Here is a 20,117-nt window from a genome sequence, read left to right on the forward strand (position 1 = left end):
TACAGAGTGATATTCTAAATGTGAAATCCCAAATAACCACATTTGAAAAAAATATATCCACAAGACTGAAATGGCCCCAGAAGCCCTCCCCACAACGCCCATTGTCAGGGTAAATTATCAGTAGATTGGCAAGGATAGAACTGAATTGTTAAGAGGAGACTGAAACCTGAGATCATTAAGCATTTACATAGAAGCATTTAATTTCTGTGAATAAATTCAAGTCTCATGACCCAGACAAATTACACCTTAGTGTTCTGAAAGAATTTTGGGATGATTATAATGATGATTAGTCACTGTCAGTAATCTTTAAGGAATGATAGAATTACCACAGTAGACATATTTTCAAGTCTGAGAAGAAGGTAAGAGCTTGGCGTATTCCTAGTCAAAATCTCAGATGGTTTATTAAGGATGTATTATGAGGATTTAGAAAAGAAAGCTGTGATTATTAGGAGCCAACATGGACTCACTAGGAATGTGTTGGTGACTTAATAACTACCTTTTCTTTATTAAGGGAGTAGACTTCTAGAGGAGGGGAATACCGTCAGCTATCATTTTTTGATTCAAGAATGTTTTGAAGGGAATGATTAGAATATAGTTGGGGTTAAGAGATTTGAGTTGTGTGGTGAAATAGGTCATGCAAGGAGCTCCCAGACGATTCAGTGGTTAGAACTCTGTGCTTTTACTGTCATGGCCCTGTGTTTAGTCTCTGGTCAGGGAACTAAGATCCTGCAAGCCGCTGAGGAGGGGAAAAACCTAAGGAGGGGGAAAAGAAATACGTGATGCAGAAGTATGGTGTGATAGAAGGGAGGACTTAATAGCAACACAAAAATGTAAGGCTTGTAGTTGTCTGTAAATTGGATTTATGGCAAAAATGTAGTTTGGTTGACAAAAAGTTTTGGTTTTAGCCAGCATTAATAGCTACTGTTGAAAGAGTGAGTGGATAGTGTTGTTTTAAACGATGTTAGACCACTCCAGTGGTCATGTATGGATGTGAGAGTTGGACTGTGAAGAAAGCTGAGCACCAAAGAATTGATGCTTTTGAAAAACTGTGGTGTTGGAGAAGACTCTTGAGAGTCCCTTGAACTGCAAGGAGATCCTACCAGTCCATTCTAAAGGAGATCAGCCCTGGGATTTCTTTGGAAGGAATGATGCTGAAACTCCAGTACTTTGGCCACCTCATGCGAAGAGTTGACTCATTGGAAAAGACTCTGATGCTGGGAGGGATTGGGGGCAGGAGGAGAAGGGGACGACAGAGGATGAGATGGCTGGATGGCATCACTGACTCGATGGACGCGAGTCTGAGTGAACTCCAGGAGTTGGTGATGGACAGGGAGGCCTGGCGTGCTGCAATTCATGGGGTCGCAAAGAATCAGACACGACTGAATGACTGAACTGAACTGAGACCACATCTATCTAGATAGATTTTAGTTCTAGGAGCTCGGATGGTGAGGGACCTGAAAATATGAACTACTTTCAAAGGAGCAGATTTGTTTTTTGACTAGTTAATATCTCTGACAATAGCTTCTACAGAAGAGTTCCAGAAGAACTTGGAGAAATGGCAACATTGTTGGAATACCGTAGATTTTGATAGCATTCATTTGAAAAAATGTAAATTTTGGCTAATCAGAGGTCATGCTAGGCAGGGAATAGCATCTGCAAAAAGAATGAAGGCATGAAAAAGCATGCCACATTTGAGGAACAAGTGAGTTAGTACAGATGCTGTGTAAAGAGGAAGAGGTGGGCTATAAGAGGTGAAAGTGGGGAAATTGGCAGGTGTTGTATATGAAGGTGGAGAAACTGGAATCCAGGAAGATAAAGTGATTTGCTTAAGTCTTGATTGTGTATTGAACCAGGCCTAGAATTCCAGGCTTTCTTGTGTCCTTTCAGGAGTTCGTTCCATCTTTCTTTTCTTTAGGTATGTTCTACATTTACTTTAAAATGGCCAGGGCATGCCCTATGTTTATGAACGGATTCTAAATAATCATGTAAGACTATCTTTTACATTCTTTAATAAACTAAAAGAACTTAAGTAGCTGTGATCTATAAGCAGTATAACTTTCCCAGTTATCAGTGCCAGATATTATGGTTTTAACTTTTAGAGACCAGCAGCCTATATTCTGGGTCATGCTAGAATCAAGAACTCTTTCTACTTTCCCATGCTATTTGTTTAAAAGAGGATTCTTTCTTTGCCTAGTTCAAATGATAGATGCTTGGATTAACAGTTGCAGCTATAATGATCAGTTACAGTGTTGTAGCCACGCGTTCTGGGAAACAAACTCACTCAGAAGGACAATGCAGATAGTGGAGTGCAGTTTATTACACCAGCGGGCCCAAGGCAGAGTCTCCTCTTAGCCAAGGACCCCGACCAGCATTTGTGAAAATCTTTTATACCCCATATGTACGTGTCTGAACCCACCACTCCAAATTCCTTGAGACTTACATAAACCGAGGAAAATACAATCCCAATAACCCCATCATTCACGTGCTGTGTGATCAAACAGTCAAACAATTAGCCAATAATCAATAAACCTGAGGTTATAATCCAATAGATACAGAAAAATTCATGGCCTCTCTGGAGGGAGGGGTGATTAGTGTATGTTTTCTCTTAGGCGATAAGTAACCTAGATACGATCTTCAAGGTTCCCCTGTCTGGAGGGGGTCTTATCCATCTGTTGTTGTTTTCATAGGCACTAAACACAGAGTTCAGAGTCCATTGGAAAGGTGGCTGAGCATGATCAGCATGAACAGGCCTAAGATGGAGTCCAGGCCCTATGAATTCCTTCTTCCAACAGCTGTGCAAAGTAAAAGATAAGTTTATCAAGAACTTGTGGCAACTTTGCTTGTGACTGCTGTGGTTGTAACTTGTTGTTCCACTGCAGACAGGGGTGAATTTCACATGGGAAGCAAGTTTCTGAGGCCTCTCTGTTTGTTCCTTAGTCACAGTTCTATCCAGGTTTGATGTCCAGTCAGTATACCATATGTGAATATGTATATGGCCAGCATTTGTCCTGACTGGTTGGTGCCCACATTGTATTGATTGTTAACTATTTTGAGAATCATGTCTAACTCTCACCATCCATCTTTCCTCATTTTATGCCAGATCAGAAGTTTCTCTAATTTGTTTGTGGTTTATTCATACAGAGAAATTCCTACCTTTTCTTCTCAGGCTCTTAAATAATTTTATTAAAAAAAATTCCTGGAAAGACTTACCTGACAGTCCATTGGTTAAGAATCTGCCTTCTTAACCACTTAACCAGTCTTCAAGGGGACACAGGTTCAATCCCTGATCTAGGAGCTAAAAGTCCCACATGGGCGCCCCGAGCCGACATTGATAGGTCTTCGCGATTCGGCCCGACACGCCCCCTCTCGCGACATCATGGTGGCGTACTGGCGACAGGCTGGACTCAGCTATATCCGATACTCCCAGATCTGTGCAAAAGCAGTCAGAGATGCACTGAAGATTGAATTCAAAGCAAACGCCATGAAGACTTCTGGCATAAAAATTGTGAAAGTGAAAAAGGAATAATCTACCCTGAGTACAGCCTGAATGCTGCATGTTCAAGGTGAAGCTGTGGGCACGTATTATAGCAGATTGGAAACCATCTCCCTTCATGGAAAAAAAACAAAATAATACCTGTCTTGCTCATAGATTGACAATGCCAGTAAATTAAAGTACAGTTCACTCTAAAAAAAAAAATAAAAAAATAAAAGTCCCACATGCCCTGGAGATAGCATGTGATCTGGAGTTGCAGATCTGACCCTGTAATGCTGTGCGCTGCAACGAAGAACCCATGTGCCATAACTAAGACCTGATGCAGCCAAATAAATTAATATTAAAAAAATTCCTGGAAACAAAATTTTTTAAATTATGAAGACCACTATGTTCTATTTTCCTTTAGGTCCACTTAATGATTGAAAAGCTAGTTTCAAACATTTATGTGACAATTAAGGAAATCTGAACACTGATTAGATATTTAGCTTTAAGTATTCTTTTGGTCAAATTTTTTTAGGTATATTAATAGAATTGTGGTTATGTTAAAAGAAAAAGAAGTCTTATTTTTAGAGACACATGGTGAAATATTGTAGATATGTCTGGATTTGCTTTAAAATAATTTGGTATGAGGGTGTACAGATATAAAGTAAGACTGGACATGCATTAATATTTGTTGAAATTGGGTGATGGATATAAGATAATTCGTTGTACTTTTTATAATAAAAAGTTATAAATAGTTTATTTTTAACCCCCTGAATTTATAAAATTATAATTGGATTTTTAAAATTTTCAAAGGTATATTATTGGCAATTATAACTTCTGATTGCCTTGAAATAATTAGAAGTACAACTTGGGGTTAGTATGGGCATACCTCATTTATGTGCTTCCCTTTATTGGACTTCACAGATATTTCATTTTTACAAAGTCAAGATTTATGGCAACCCTGCATCAAACCAGTCTGTCAGCACCATTTTTCCAACTGTATTTGCTCACTTCATATCACTGTGTCACATTTTGGTAATTCTGGCAGTATTTCAGACTTTTTTTCATTATTATTATATTTGCTCTGGTGATCTGTGATTAGTGATCTTTGTCTTGCTGAAGGCTTCAGTGATGGTTAGCATTTTTTAGCAGTGAAGTATTTTTAATTTAGATCTGCATATTAATTTTTTAGACATAATACTGTTATACACTTACTAGACTACTGCGTAGTGTAAACATAACTTTTATATGCATTGGGAAACCAAAAAATTCGTGTGACTTCCTCTTGCTTTATTGTGATAATTTGCTTTACTGAGGTGGTCTGGAACCAAACCCACAGTCTGTCTCAGGTTTATCTTTGTACATGCATGCTAAGTCGCTTCAGTCATGTCTGACTCTTCGTGACACTATGGACTGTAGCCTGCCAGGCTACTCTGTCCATGGGATTCTCTAGCCAAGATGATGTGTGGGTTGCCATGCCCTCCTTCAGGGATTGAACTCATGTCTCTTAATGTGTCCTGCATTGAAAGGTGGGTTCTTTACCACTAGTGCTACCTGGGAAGCCCAGGTATGTCTGTACTTCCAGCCACAGGCAAAGAAATTTGACCTTTTAATTTATGTAATATTTAAAAATATGTTTTAATGTAGCTTTTTGAAATATTTAAAGTGGTCCCCCTATCATTACCATTTCATTTATGAGCCTCTAGTTGGGAGCCATTAACTCTAAAAAATTTTTTTTCTATCTTTTGGCCATATCATGTGGCATGTGGGATCTTCTTTCCCTGACCAGGAATCATACCCTTGTCCCCCTCAGTGGAAGGGCAGAATCTTAGCCACTGGATTGCCAGGGAAGTTCCCTGGCTCTAAAAATTTTGATCAACCTTGTTTGTATTTAGACTTCTTAACTCAATTGTATTAATATTGTAATTAATACAGAATTTTTTCTTTTCTTGTGTATATTGCTTTAATGGATAGATTGTATCCCTTTGCCTTAATGTACCTAACTTTTTTTTAAAGCATTTGCTTTTCTTCTTTTTCCTGCAGTTATAAATATCTTTACCATGAGAAATAGCTTTTCTAAAAAATGCTCCTTGAGTGCTATTTTAGTGGGGGCTAGTTTTTTTCTTGGTGCCTTTTGGGTGGTATTTTAGTGGATTTAGCAGATCAAAGGGTATTTTTTTTTTTTTTTTACAGTTTTTGTGGTGTCGTGCTACTTTGGTTGAGCTTCTTTCAAAGGTGTCACTTTGTGGGTTGGAACCATTTCAGTGTTTAAATCTCGACTGCTGAACCAAAGTTTTAAGGCATGTTAACAGTCTCGAAAAAATGATAAATTGGATCTATTCAAAACTGAGCTTTCATTGGAAACAGGTGGAAGGATGGAAATGCATTAACTGTAAATCTTGAAGTCAGTTTATTAAGATACTGCTGTTTAGCTTAATTAGAGAGCTGTATAACAGAGGTGGCATTTGAATGAAGTATTGAAGGATAGGAACGACTTAAACTTGAGGATGTGAGTTGTTGTTTAGTTGCTAAGTTGTGTCCGACTCTTTTGCAACCCCATGGACCATAACCTGCCAGGCTCCTCTGTCCATGGGATTTCCCAGGCAAGAATACTGGAGTCAGTTGCCATTTCCTTCTTCAGAGGATCTTCCTGACCCAGGGATCAAACCTGCATCTCCTTCATTGAAGGTGGATTCTTTACTGCTGAGCCACTGGGGAAGCCTGATGATGGTGGGGATGGGTAAAAGGTGGGTGAACGTGGAACTCTGGGGCATGTTTAGGCAATCTTGAGTCATACTATTTGGCTATAACATATGCTATTTAGAGTATAGTAATGGAAGCTAGGATTAAAGAGTTAGTTAGGGGAACAAGTAAAATAAATAAGACTATACCAGGTAGATTGTGAAAAAATAATAGTGGGAAAAAAAGAAATGATGGTAATTGATTGTAATAGCTTGAAGACTATTGAGAGGGTAACAGGCAGGAAGGCCTGGGGATCAAATCTATTCCAAGTTTTTCAGGATACAGTTCAAAGGAGTGAGGCTGGAATTGTTAGCTCCCATCTGTAAGAGAGAAAAAAAGCCACCAGCGCCATCTTTCTACCAGAGGCGTCCCTTGCTGTTCTAGATGGGGGTGTAGACAGTCTGTACACCAAAGCTTTTCTTTCCTGGTTAGACTTAGTCTGTCCCTTACCGACGCAGGCGTCATACTCATCCCTCCCGGTTCTACCACCGAGACGGGGTGGGGATGCACTAGGGGTAGACCTGATGGCATCCCTGACCGATGTCCAGCTCCTCACCATTAAAACCTTATTTGCCTCTGATGTCACCTGGGTGCAATCAGAGTAAGCTTCTGGAATGTCTCCCAAGCTGAGACCGCTGGGGGAAACATTTTTCAGCTGAGTGCCTGTGCACGACCCTGAGTATATTCCTGACCACTATAAGACCAATACCAACATAAAACTGAGATGTTCCTTCCAAGCGTCACCACACCAGTATAAGAGCCTCCTCTGGTCCACTAAGAGCCAGTGTTACTAAAGGAAAAAACCCATTGTAGTTCCAATCTGAGTAACCTTTAACTTCAGAGATATTCTGGGAGCTAGAGCTCCATCTAGCTTCCGAACTTCCGATTCCTAGCGAGGCTGGGTGCTTCCTGACTACCAATGCAAGAAAGGCGCCTGCTCTTTCCCTTGGCCCGTGGGTTACAGAATGCCGGTCTGACGGTGTGGTTCCCACAGTGACTGCTCCTGGGAGGCCACTGTTAATCGGTCATTTTGGTCTTCGTGTGTGATCCTCACATTCCTCACCATCAAACCTAATCAAGCGTAGGTTCCAAAAGTGCCTTGAGGTTCCCCAGGCACACAGGGCTCATAAGCGTGTGGCAGTTGCGCATTTGTCCTCCCCACCTTGGTGGGGATCCTGGTGGCACAGGAGAGGGGGCTCCTGATTGCTGTCTCCAGGGGCAGTGCAGCTGGAAACAAAGGGCTGCCCACCCACAGCTCCTCCCGGACCTCTCCACCCAGTATCTTCTTCATCGTGGTTGAATGTCCCCTTTCCTGCCTTATTTGTTTGAAGATTTTTGAAAAGCCAACTATGTTTTGTAACCTCAAATACTTTCTTAATTTACAATTTTTATTATAAAAATTATGTAACCATGCTATAGGAAATTTGGAGAAAAGGAAAAGAACCACTCTAATGTGACAACTATTAATTATATTATATTTCATGTTAAGTCATTTTCAGTGGATATTTAAGATGCCATTGTACAACTTTGTTCTTCAAAAAAGCATTTATTTGATTTTTTTTTTAAGCCAGTGAAAGTATTCATGGAGCCATAGATCTTCTATATTCAGGGTTTACTATATTAATAAATACGATATTATTCAGATTTAAAAAAAAAAAAAAAGGGGGCCCCCAGTTTAACCTCATTTATTACTCTCTCTGGATCTCTAGTGCCAAGAGAAGACTCTGCCAAGAAGACAGTACACAGTAACAGCATAGATCACAAGTCCCTTGAAAGTCTATGATCCAATAGATTAGGTTAGTACTTCTGATTCCCAAGGAGTTATGAAATGGTCAAAGAGACCGAAAAGTTTGACCGAGAAAGGAGAGTTCGGTCCACACACTTTGCCCATTTCTGGTTGGTCCCCAAAGGAGACATTGGGTGCCTCTTGGGATTGGCAGGTCAGTATAAACTTCCGACAGGTTTCTGCCATAAGCCATATGAGATCACCGTAGAACCACAGAGCAGGGCTCCTCACTTACTTCGTGCAGGGCGTTTCATTCATTCACACAAGCACACCGTAGAGTTAGTAGAGTATAGCAGAAAACGTGTTCGCTAGGAGAACAAAGAACTAGAGCTCCAAGCATCCTTACCTTGTCCTGAAGGATCCCGGACGAGCCCCCAAGATGAAAGGTTGTTGTTGACCCACGAAAAGACGCCGTGATTCTTGGCCTCCGGAGGAGAAAATTCAATCCGGGGCCAGAGACGAGGCTTGATCACTCAGAGCTTTTGTGTAATAAAGTTTTATTACAGTATAAAGGAGATAGGGAAAGCTTCTGACATAGGCATCAGAAGGGGGCAGAAAGAGTACCCCCCTGCTAGTCTTCAGCTGGATGTTATATAGTCACTGGCAGTCTGTTAGGAGAAGGCAATGGCACCCCACTCCAGTACTCTTGCCTGGAAAATCCCATGGGCGGAGGACCCTGGAAGGCTGCAGTCCATGGGGTCGCTAAGAGTTGGACACGACTGAGCGACTTCACTTTCACTTTTCATTTTCATGCATTGGAGAAGGAAATGGCAACCACTCCAGTGTTCTTGCCTGGAGAATCCCAGGGATGGGGAAGCCTGGTGGGCTGCCATCTATGGGGTCGCACAGAATCAGACACGACTGAAGCGACTTAGCAGCAGCAGTAGCAGCAGTCTGTTAGTGAAAGAAAGGAATGTCTTAAAACTCAGAATGGCACTAGGCCCCTCATCCATAAGATGTATTTTGGGATAATCTTGGCACCAGACGATTCATCCCAGACCATAAAACGGTTGACTTGAATCTTGTAGAAGGGCAGATTACCATACAAATAGTTTCGTTTACATAGGTTAGGGGAACAATGAGTATAACATACTGGTTTGTCAAGTAGGTTCTGAGCCATTAGGCAGAACCGACTTGAAGACAGAGTTTGGGGTAAATGCATAGTACATTAACATAGCTTAAGACAAACATTTCCATAAGAAAAATGCATTGGTTAACTCAAGGTTTGAGAATAGTTAACTTCAGGTGAAACCAAGAGTCATTATGGCAACACAGTATTTTAAGAGAAACCTCCTTTTAAATTTGTATCTAAATAGCATATTCAAAAGCAGAGACATTACTTTGCCAACAAAGGTCCGTCTAGTCAAGGCTATGGTTTTTCCTGTGGTCATGTATGGATGTGAGAGTTGGACTGTGAAGAAGGCTGAGCGCCAAAGAATTGATGGCTTTTGAACTGTGGTGTTGGAGAAGACTCTTGAGAGTCCCTTGGACTGCAAGGAGATCCAACCGGTCCATTCTGAAGGAGATCAGCCCTGGGATTTCTTTGGAAGGAATGATGCTAAAGCTGAAACTCCAGTACTTTGGCCACCTCATGCGAAGAGTTGACTCATTGGAAAAGACTCTGATGCTGGGAGGGATTGAGGGCAGGAGGAGAAGGGGACGACAGAGGATGAGATGGCTGGATGGCATCACTGACTCGATGGACGCGAGTCTGAGTGAACTCCAGGAGTTGGTGATGGACAGGGAGGCCTGGCGTGCTGCAATTCATGGGGTTGCAAAGAGTCGGACGCTACTGAGCGACTTATCTGATCTGATCTGAGAGAAGGGAAAAAATATCACTAGTTTGTTTCCTCCTGCCGCTTCCCAGAGATAAAATGTCTGACACTTGCAGCCTATTTCCTGCTTTGGAGACCCCTGGCCTTCCTGCCCTTACCCTCTCACTATCAGCTGCCACTATTGCTACTATAAATAACTCTTGCAGGAAAATTACTACTCTGTTAGTCATTCTGCTAGGGTCCTCATTTTAGCAGACCTGTGATTTTCTAGGAAAAGTAGGGTCAGTGTTTGTTTGTAGGGTTGTTGATATAGGTGGAACTGATTCATTTTCATAGTCTGTTCAGATACGAGACTATGAGAGATACAGAAGACAGTGGACATTGAGAAGGTGGAGAGGAAAAAAAAAGTGAAATAACGTTTGCTTCTTGGGCTCTTTCTAAGAAGCTTTTAATCTAAAGCTTCAGCAACAATGGTGGCTTTTAGTCTTGGTTTTCTTCCAAGGACTGATAGAAGGCCCTAGTCTCATGTGTTCGTGTTACTCTTACTAAACTCAGTTACTGGCAGGTTGGGCCCCCAGTTTAACCTCATTTATTACTCTCTCTGGATCTCTAGTGCCAAGAGAAGACTCTGAGGGGCCATCTTTGTCGTAACTGCAACTTGAAGATTGATGGTGCTTGGAGCAGTGAAAGGATCCAGGAGACTTGGGTTGCTTTAGTTGGGGAGGAACCCCTCTTATGACCTGTGGGTTGAGGATGCTGCTTTGTATCACAGTGTAGAACTTGAGGTTTTAATGGCTTTTTAACCTTCTGATGAAGATTACTTACTCTTAACATCGAGATGTACTTCGTAACAGCTCCAGATTCTAAAGTTTTAAGAGACATCTGCGCTCATGCAGTAGGTGTAAAGAACATTGGATGGGATGTCTGGAGAGGTTTCTAACCCCATTTTGCCTTATATTCATTGGTGACTTACTCTCTCTGAGCCAGTTTCCTTATCTGTAAAAGCCCTCTGAGGGTTGTGATGAAGCTTAATGAAATAATATACAATATGAAAATGTTTTCAGTGGATTTCAGGTGGTATATATGTTTTTCCCTTTTTCTTCTTCAAGGTTTCTCATTCCATATCTTGCCACGCGAGTAGGAAATATGCAGAAGTAATGTGTAGATAAGTATGAAAATTTGGGTTCATGTAATTGACCTTTTGAAAAGGAGTGCTTTTCACTTAAAAAGATGTATAGAAAACTGTGTCCTTACTGCAAAATTCAGGGTTAAGAAAGTAGGGAAAGAAGAAAGTAGGGAAAACCACTAGGCCATTCAGACCACTAGATGTAAATCAAATTCCTTATGATTGTACAGTGGAGGTGATGAATAGATTCAAGGGATTAGATATGGTAGATAGAGTGCCTGAAGAACTATGGACAAAGGTTCATAACATTGTAAAGGAAGCAGTGATCAAAATTAACCCCAAGAAAAAGGAATGCAAGAGGGCAAAGTGGTTGTCTGAGGAGGCTTTACAAATAGCTGAGGAAAGTGAAAAGCAAGGGAGAAAGGTAAAGATATACCCAGCTGAATGCTGAATTCCAGAGAATAGCAAGGAGAGATAAGAAGGCCTTCTTCAATGAACAATGCTAAGAAGTAAAGGAAAACAATAGAATGGGAAAGACTAGAGATTTCTTCAAGAAAATTTGAAATATCAAGGGAACATTTCATGCAAGGATGGGCACGATAAAGGACAGAAACGGTAAGGACCTAACACAGGCAGAAGAGATTAAGAAGAGGTGACAAGAACACAGAAAAACTATACAAGAAAGGTCTTAATGACCTGGATAACCACAATGGTGTGGTCACTCACATAGAGCCAGATATTGTGGAGTGTGAAGTGGGCTTTAGGAAGCATTACTATGAACAAAGTTAGTGTAGGTCATGGAATTCCAGCTGAGCTATTTCAAGTCCTAAAAGATGGTGCTGTTAAAGTACTACACTCAGTATGTTAGCGAATTTGGAAAACTCAACAGTGGCCACAGGACTGGAAAAGAAGGACAATGCCAAAGAAGGACAGTGCCAAAGAATATTCAGACTGCTGTACAGTTGCACCCATTTTGAATGCTAGTAAGGTTATGCTCAAAATACTTCAAGCTAGACTTCAGCAATATGTGACACAGAGAAATTCCAGATGTACAAAATGGGCTTAGAAAAGGCAGAGGAGGGTCAGGATGGGGAACACATGTATACCCATGGCTGATCCATGTGAATGTATGGCAAAACCACCACAATATTGTAAAGTAATTAGCCTCCAATTAAAATAAAAATAAAAAGAAAAAAAGGGCGGGGGGAGAGCAGAGGAACCAGAGACTAAATTGCCAACATTTGGTGGATCATAGAGAAAGCAAGGCAATTCCAGAAAAACATCTACTTCTGCTTCATTGACTGGGCTAAAGCCTTTGACTGTGTGGATCAGGACAGTGGAAAATTCTTAAAGAGATGGGAATACCTGAACATAATACCTGTCTCCTGAGAATCCTGTATGTAGATCAAGAAGCAACAGAACCAAACATGAAACAAAGGACTGGTTCAAAATTGGGAAAAGAGTACAGCAAGGCGATAAATTGTCACCCTGCTTATTTAACTTGGATGCAGAGTACATCATGAGAAATTCTGGGCTGGATGAATCACAACTGGAATCAAGATTGCCAGGAGAGAAATATCAACAACTTCACATATGCAGATGATACCACCCTAATGGCAGAAAGTGAAGAGGAAGTAAAGAGCCTCTTAATGAAGGTGATAGAGGAGAGTGAAAAAGCTGGCTTAAAACTCAACATTCAAAAAACTAAGATCATGGCATCCAGTCCCATCACTTCATGACAAATAGAAGGGGAAAAAGTAGAAGCAGTGACAGATTTTATTTTCTTGGGTTTCAAAATTACTGTGGATGGTGACTGCAGTCATAAAATTAAAAGACACTTGCACCTTGGAAGGAAAGCTATGACAAAAACCTAGACAGCATTTTAAAAACCAGAGACATCATCTTGCCAACAAAAGTCTGTATAGTCAAAGTTATGGTTTTTCCAGGGGTCATGTTCAGCTGTAAAGATGGCTGAATGCCGAAGAATTGATGATTTCAAATTGTGGTGATGGAGAAGACTCTTGAGAGTTCCTGGGACTGCAGGGAGATCAGACCAGTCAATCTTAAAGGAAATCAACCCTGAATATTCACTGGAAGGACTGATGTTGAAGCTGAAGCTCCAGTACTTGGCCACCAGATTCGAAGAGCTGACTCATTGGAAAAGACCCTTTTGCTGAGAAAGATTGAAGGCAAAAGGAGAAGGGGACGACAGAGGACAAGGTAGCTGGATGGCATCACCGACTTAGTGGACATGAATTTGACCAGCTCTGGGAGATAATGAAGGGCAGAGAAGCCTGGTATGCTGCAGTTCATGCTTTATTCATTTGTGGTAATCTGGGAAGGGAGAACCATGCTGAGTCTAGTTGGAAACTGAACCTAATTGGAAACTGAACTTAGAGTCTCGTTAGAGTTTTCATCATAAGGTAGTATTGGGTCATGAATTTCAGATACTTTTTCCTCCTAAGAGGAATTTTAGTAACAAGGCAGGAAGTGATGTTTCTTCTCCCTTTTGCAGTCAGTGAGTAATATAGCTATGCAAGTCCCTTTTGTAGTTGATGAGTCAGGACTCCTACAGTTGTTTTGGCTTTGAGTTAAATTTTAAGTTTTATTCATTTCAGTTTTCAAATACTGTGTTAATATTGTGGAACTATTTTAATATATGTTTCTTTGGTTTAAAAGAAATCATTTCATTGGAAATAGATGGGGAAACAGTGGAAACAGTGTCAGACTTTATTTTTTTGGGCTCCAAAATCACTGCAGATGGTGATTGCAGCCATGAAATTAAAAGACGCTTACTCCTTGGAAGGAAAGTTATGACCAACCTAGATAGCATATTCAAAAGCAGATTACTTTGCCAACAAAGGTCCATCTAGTCAAGGCTATGGTTTTTCCAGTAGTCATGTCTGGATGTGAGAGTTGGACTGTCAAGAAAGCTCAGCGCCAAAGAATTGATGCTTTTGAACTGTGGTGTTGGAGAAGACTCTTGAAGAGTCCCTTGGACTGCAAGGAGATCTAACCAGTCCTTTCTAAAGGAGATCAGTCCTGGGTGTTCTTTGAAAGAACTGATGCTGAAGCTGAAACTCCAATACTTTGGCCACCTCATGTGAAGAGTTGACTCATTGGAAAAGACTCTGATGCTGGGAGGGATTGGGGGCAGGAGGAGAAGGGGATGACAGAGGATGAGATGGCTGGATGGCATCACCAACTCGATGGACATGAGTTTGAGTAAACTCAGGGAGTTGGTGATGGACAGGGAGGCCTGGCGTGCTGCGATCATGGGGTCACAAAGAGTTGGACATGACTGAGCAACTGAACTGAACATGATATATTAGTCTTCTAATATTCACCCTTAAATTGGTATATATAAATAGGAAGAGTTTCTCTTTGTTTTTTAAATTTTTTTATTTATTTAGCTGTGCTGGGTCTTAGTAGTGGCATGTGGGATCTGGTTCCCTGACCAGGGATCAGACCTAGGCCTCCTGCCTTGGGAGCACGGAGTCTTAACCACTGAACCACCAGGGGAATCCCGAGTTTTTATTTTAATCCTGTACTTTAATATTATTAAGACATGTAAGTTTTGCAATGTAGAAATTAGGAATAAGTTAGTATTATAAATCCAAGTTGAAAAGAATCTCTTACCAACTGGAGAGAAATGTGCTATTATGCATATATATATATATATATATTTTACTATAATCTCTTTATCTTGGGATCATATGTGCTCAAAGTAGGAAATTTAGAAAGTACATAAAAAGCATAAAGAAAAAATAGCAATCACCCATAGTCCAGCCTTCTAAAAGTAACTTGAAAGTGAAAGTCTCTCAGTTGTGTCTGACTCTTTTCAACCCCATGAATTATAAAGTCCATGGAATTCTCCATGCCAGAATACTGGAGTGGGTAGTCTTTCCCTTCTCCAGGGGATCTTCCCAAACCAGGGATTGAACCCAGGTCTCCCACATTGCAGGTGGATTCTTTACCAGCTGAGCCACAGGGGGAGCCCAGAAGTAACTTAGCCATGTTTAATATTTTGTGTATTTCTTTCCATAATTGTTTCTGTGTTGAATTACAAATACATTGTAATTCACCTCAGTGTTTACAGCAGCATTATTTACAGTAGCCAAGACATGAAAGCAACCTAAATGTCTCTTGAGAAGTGAATGGACAAAGAAGATGTGGCATATATACACAATAGAATAGTACTCAGCCATACAATGGAGAAGGCAATGGCAACCCACTTCAGTACTCTCGCCTGGAAAATCCCATGGACGGAGGAGCCTGGTAGGCTACAGTCCATGGGTCGCTAAGAGTCAGACATGACTGAGCGACTTCACTTTCACTTTTCACTTTCATGCATTGGAGAAGGAAATGGCAACCCACTCCAGTGTTCTTGCCTGGAGAATCCCAGGGACGGGGGAGCCTGGTGAGCTGCCGTCTATGGGGTCGCACAGAGTTGGACATGACTGAAGTGACTTAGCAGCAGCAGCAGCAGCCATAAAAAGAATGAATTAATGCCATTTGCAGCAACATGGTCAGAAAACTAAGATCATGGCATCTGGTTCCATCACTTCATGGCAAACAGATGGGGAAACAATGGAAACAGTGGCAGACTTGGGCTCCAAAATCACTGCAGATGGTGGTTGCAGCCATGAAATTGAAAGACACTTACTCCTTGGAAGAAAAGCTATGACCAACCCAGACAGCATATTAAAAAGCAGAAACATTACTTTGCCAACAATGGTCTGTCTAGTCAAGGCTATGGTTTTTCCAGTGGTCATGTATGGATGTGAGAGTTGGACCATAAAGCAAGCTGAGCACTGAAGAATTGATGCTTTTGAACTGTGGTGTTGGAGAAGACTCTTGAGAGTCCCTTGGACTGCAAGGAGATCCAACTAGTCCATCCTAAAGGAGATTAGTCCTGGGTTTTCATTGGAGGGACTGATGTTGAAGCTGAAACTCCAATACTTTGGCCACCTGATGTGGAGAGCTGACTCATGTGAAAAGACCCTGATGCTGGGAAAGATTGAGGGCAGGAGGAAAAGGAGACAACAGAGGATGAGATGGTTGGATGGCATTACCGACACAATGGACATGGGTTTGGGTGGACTCTGGGAGTTTGTCCCTGGGTGGACAGGGAGTCCTGGCGTGCTGCGGTTTATGGGGTTGCAAAGAGTCGGACACGACTGAGCGACTGAACTGAACTCTCTGTATTTCTTCTCTTTGAGATTTGCAGCATCTGAAAGATTCTTTTTGTTACAGGAGTTTGTTGTGGTTTGACTCTTGAGTGAGACCTGTAATGCATACTTTAATTTAAGGTAGTTGTTGGTTCCCAGATCCCTTTGAGAATCTGATACCAACTATGGATCCTTGCTCTAGCTTTGTCAATCTGTTTCATTTGAAATCTTGGCTTGCCTATTGCACAGATAATATTCATACCTTAGGTTGTCCTTTTACTTTATCTTGAAGTTATTCTTGTGACACTTTTCTGTGATAGATTCAGTTTCCTGTATCTCATATATACATCTTTCTTGGTTAATTTAGTTTTGGCAGAGAACCTTTTAAATTTCCACAAAGCTTGCTGTTGTCTCTCTTTTTTTAAGAAACTTTATTGAGATATAATTTACATACCATGAAGTTCATATTCCCCCCAATGTAGGCAACTACAAATCTACTTTCTGTCTTTGTAGATTTGCTTATTCTGGACATTTTGTTTAAATGGAATATAATTTTTAAAATCTTTAAATTTATTTATTATTTTAGAATAGATTTAAACTTACAGAAAAGTTGTGAAGATAGTACAGGAAGTTGCTGTATGCCTCACACGCAGTTGCCCCTAATAGTAATATCATTACACTCATTTGTCACAGTTAGTGAGCCAGTATTGACACATTATTAATTAAAGTGTGGATCTGTTTTCATCCACTCTGCTAGATCTTTGAAGTGCACTTTCAAATTTGGGAATTCATGGCACTTCACTTCTGGAAGAGTTTGTTGAATTATTTTTTTGATCTTCCCCTTAATTTTCTCTTTATGGGATTCTGTTATTTGGATATTAGACTTCTGGACTGACTAGATACTTTATTCATATTTTCTTAGTTTTTGCATAACTCTCCTTCTGTTCCAGTATTCCCGTTCAGGATACTGTATTATAAATAGTAGCTATGTTTGCTTAGGCTTCTTTTAGCTAAATCGTTCAACTGGCTTATTTTCTTTTTGATGACTTCAGCAGTTTTTAAGAATATTGGTCAACTGTTTTGTAGAATGTCCCTCAATTAGGGTCTGTGTGATATTTTTCTTCTTGATTAGACTGGGATTATGGTGTTTTGAGAGGAAGATTACAGAGGTATGTATATCAGGAGTACACACATATTCTGAACATGACTTATCATTGTTGACGTTTATCTTAATCTCCTGGTAGCATTTATCAGACTTTTCCAATGTTTATCAGGTTTGTCACATTTGGTAGTGTTTGTCAGATTTTTCCTATGAGCAGCCCATACTTAAGGAGTGGGGAGTTATTTTCCACCTCTTTGAGAACAGAGTATTTATTTACATAAATTATTTGGAATTTTTCTGCACATGAGATTTGTCTATTCTCCCTCTATTTAATGACTTATTTATATTAGTATCACTCATCACTCATGGATATTGATTTTATTCCTTGGGTTATAATTCAACTTCTTTATTATTACTATTATTATTGGCCATGCTGAGCAGCTGGCAGGATTCTGGTTCCCAGACCAGGGATCAAACCCGCCGCCCTCAGCACTGAAAGCATGGTGTCCTGATTATTAGCACGCCAGGAAATTCCCTCAGCTTATTTATTTTGTTGTTCAAATTATTCTAGCTTTGGCCCTTGGAAGATGGTTCAGTGGGCTCTTGTGTCTGATGTGCCTGAATCATTGTGGGACTTTTTTGAATACTTCCTTACTTTTTGGCTCTACAAGATGTTCCAGGCTCCTCCTTTATATTTCCTGCTCAGTTAAAGAACCAGCTGTTTCTCTAAGTAGCCTTAAGTCATTTTATTGGAGAATAATATTAGAAACTAAGATCTCGGTATTAGTTGTGCTCATTGTTAATGGGGTACTCTTGCCTTTAAGCCTAATCAATAGTATTTTTGAAACTTTTTTTTCTATATAATTTTCTGTTTCCTCAGAGTTGCATTAATTGATCGATTGGGTATGCTGTGCTTGGTGGCTCAGTCATGTCTGACTCTTTGCCACCCGTGGACTCTGTAGCCTGCCAGGCTTCTCTGTCCATGGGGATTCTCCAGGCAAGAATACTGGAGTGGGTTGCTATGCCCTCCTCCAGGGAATCTTCCCAACCCAGGGATCAAACCCAGGTCTTCTGCATTGCAGGTGAATTCTTTACCATCTGAGCCAAGAGGGAAGCCCTTGATGTCTTTCTTTAATTGTAGTCTTTCCCCAAATGCCTCATGATCTCTGGCTATGCATTCACATCTAAGAATAATGCACCAGGAAGATGATTGGGAAGCTATGTGTTTGTAGGTGGGGTTTGGTTACTGAGAGGTTAACTATAGAATTGATTTGGCTACATAGTTTTTTTTCCTGGGCCACCAGTATCTCTGGGTCTTTTTTCTTGTGCTGGTCAGATTCATGTAAAAGGCTGCTTAGATCTCCGCCTTGAAGTCATAATCCTCGCTTCCAGTTTTCTTGAGAGCCAAGGGTTTCTTGAAGAGAGGCCAAGGGAAGAGTTCTGGGGGGCTCAATGTTCAGTATGTAAATGTTCTATTTTCCTATTTTTATTTTTTAAAAAATTTTATTTATTCGTTTATTTTTGGCTATGCTGGTTCATTGCTGCACAGGCTTTCTCTGGTTGTGGAGAGCAGGGGCTGCTTTCTAGTTGTGGTGTGTGGGCTTCTCATTGTGGTGGTTTCTCTTGTTGCCGAGCAGGGGCTCTAGGGCATGTGGGCTTCAGTAGTTGTGGCACGTGCCCTCAGTATTTGAAGCTTCCAGGCTCTAGAGCACAGGCTCAGTAGTTATGGTACATGGGTTTACCTGCCAAGTGGCATGTGGGATCTTCCCTGACCTGGGTTGAACCCATGTCTTCTGCATTGGCAGGCAGATTCTTTATCACTGAGCCACCAGGCTCAGACACTCCTTATATTTATATTGTGAAATGATCACATACGTCTAGTTAATATCTATCACCAGACATAGTTACAAGTTTTCTTCCTCGTGATGAGAACTTTTACCCTTGAACAGCGTTTAGATATATAGTATATTACTGTTAACTATTGGAAGGACTGATGCTGAAACTGAAGCTCCAATACTTTGGCCACCTGATGGGAAGAACTGACTTATAAGAAAAGAACTTGATGCTGAGAAAGATTGAAGGCAGGAGGAGAAGAGGACGACAGAGGATGAGATGGTTGGATGGCATCACCAACTCAATGGACATGAGTGTGAGCAAAACTCTGGGAGTTGGTGGTGGACAGGGAAGCCTAGCGTGCTACAGTCCATGGGGTCGCAAAAAGTCGGACACAATTGAGTGACTGAACTGAATTGTTAACTGTGGTTCAGTTCAATTCATTCATTCAGTCGTGTCTGACTCCTTGTGACCCCATGAATCGCAGCACGCCAGGCCTCCCTGTCCATCACCAACTCCCTGAGTTTACCCAAACTCATGTCCATTGAGTTGGTGATGCCATCCAGCCATCTCGTCCTCTGTCGTCCCCTTCTCCTCCTGCCCCCACCCTCCCAGCATCAGGGTCTTTTCCAGTGAGTCAACTCTTCCCATGAGGTGGCCAAAGTATTGGAGTTTCAGCTTTAGCATCAGTCCTTCCAGTGAACACCCAGGACTGATCTACTGGTTGGATCTCCTTGCAGTCCAAGGGACTCTTCAAGAGTCTTCTCCAACACCACAGTTCAAAAGCATCAATTCTTCAGCACTCAGCTTTCTTCACGGTCCAGCTCTCGCATCCATACATGACCACTGGAAAAACCATAGCCTTGACTAGATGGACCTTTGTTGGCAAAGTAATGTCTCTGCTTTTTAATACGCTATCTAGGTTGGTCATAACATTCCTTCCAAGGAGTAAGCATCTTTTAATTTCACGGCTGCAGTCACCATCTGCAGTGATTTTGGAGCCCTAGAAAATAAAGTCTGACACTGTTTCCCCATCTATTTGCCATGAAGTGATGGGACCAGATGCCATGATCTTAGTTTTCTGAATGTTGAGCTTTAAGCCAACTT

At 41.0% G+C, this 20,117-nt stretch overlaps 2 protein-coding genes across 6 annotated transcripts in view; both read left to right on the forward strand.

The window, feature by feature from the left end:
* DENND5A (DENN domain containing 5A) overlaps positions 1–20,117 on the forward strand; it is a 101,979-nt gene that overhangs the window by 19,329 nt on the left and 62,533 nt on the right. For 2 of the 5 annotated variants that reach the window (XM_055548680.1, XM_055548682.1), the window contains exon 2: positions 2,688–2,801. The exons of the other annotated variants lie outside the window; for them this stretch is intronic. In XM_055548680.1, the coding sequence (XP_055404655.1) occupies positions 2,688–2,801 (114 nt within the window). The remainder of the gene's footprint in view (positions 1–2,687; positions 2,802–20,117) is intronic. 5 annotated transcript variants of the gene reach the window in all.
* On the forward strand, positions 2,810–3,710 carry LOC129628976 (ATP synthase subunit epsilon, mitochondrial-like). Its single transcript, XM_055548686.1, has one exon. The coding sequence runs from the start codon at positions 3,377–3,379 to the stop codon at positions 3,524–3,526; it is 150 nt and encodes a 49-aa protein (XP_055404661.1). The 5' UTR covers positions 2,810–3,376; the 3' UTR covers positions 3,527–3,710.

Source organism: Bubalus kerabau, chromosome 15, assembly GCF_029407905.1.
Source record: "Bubalus kerabau isolate K-KA32 ecotype Philippines breed swamp buffalo chromosome 15, PCC_UOA_SB_1v2, whole genome shotgun sequence".
NCBI classification, from domain to species: domain Eukaryota; kingdom Metazoa; phylum Chordata; class Mammalia; order Artiodactyla; family Bovidae; genus Bubalus; species Bubalus kerabau.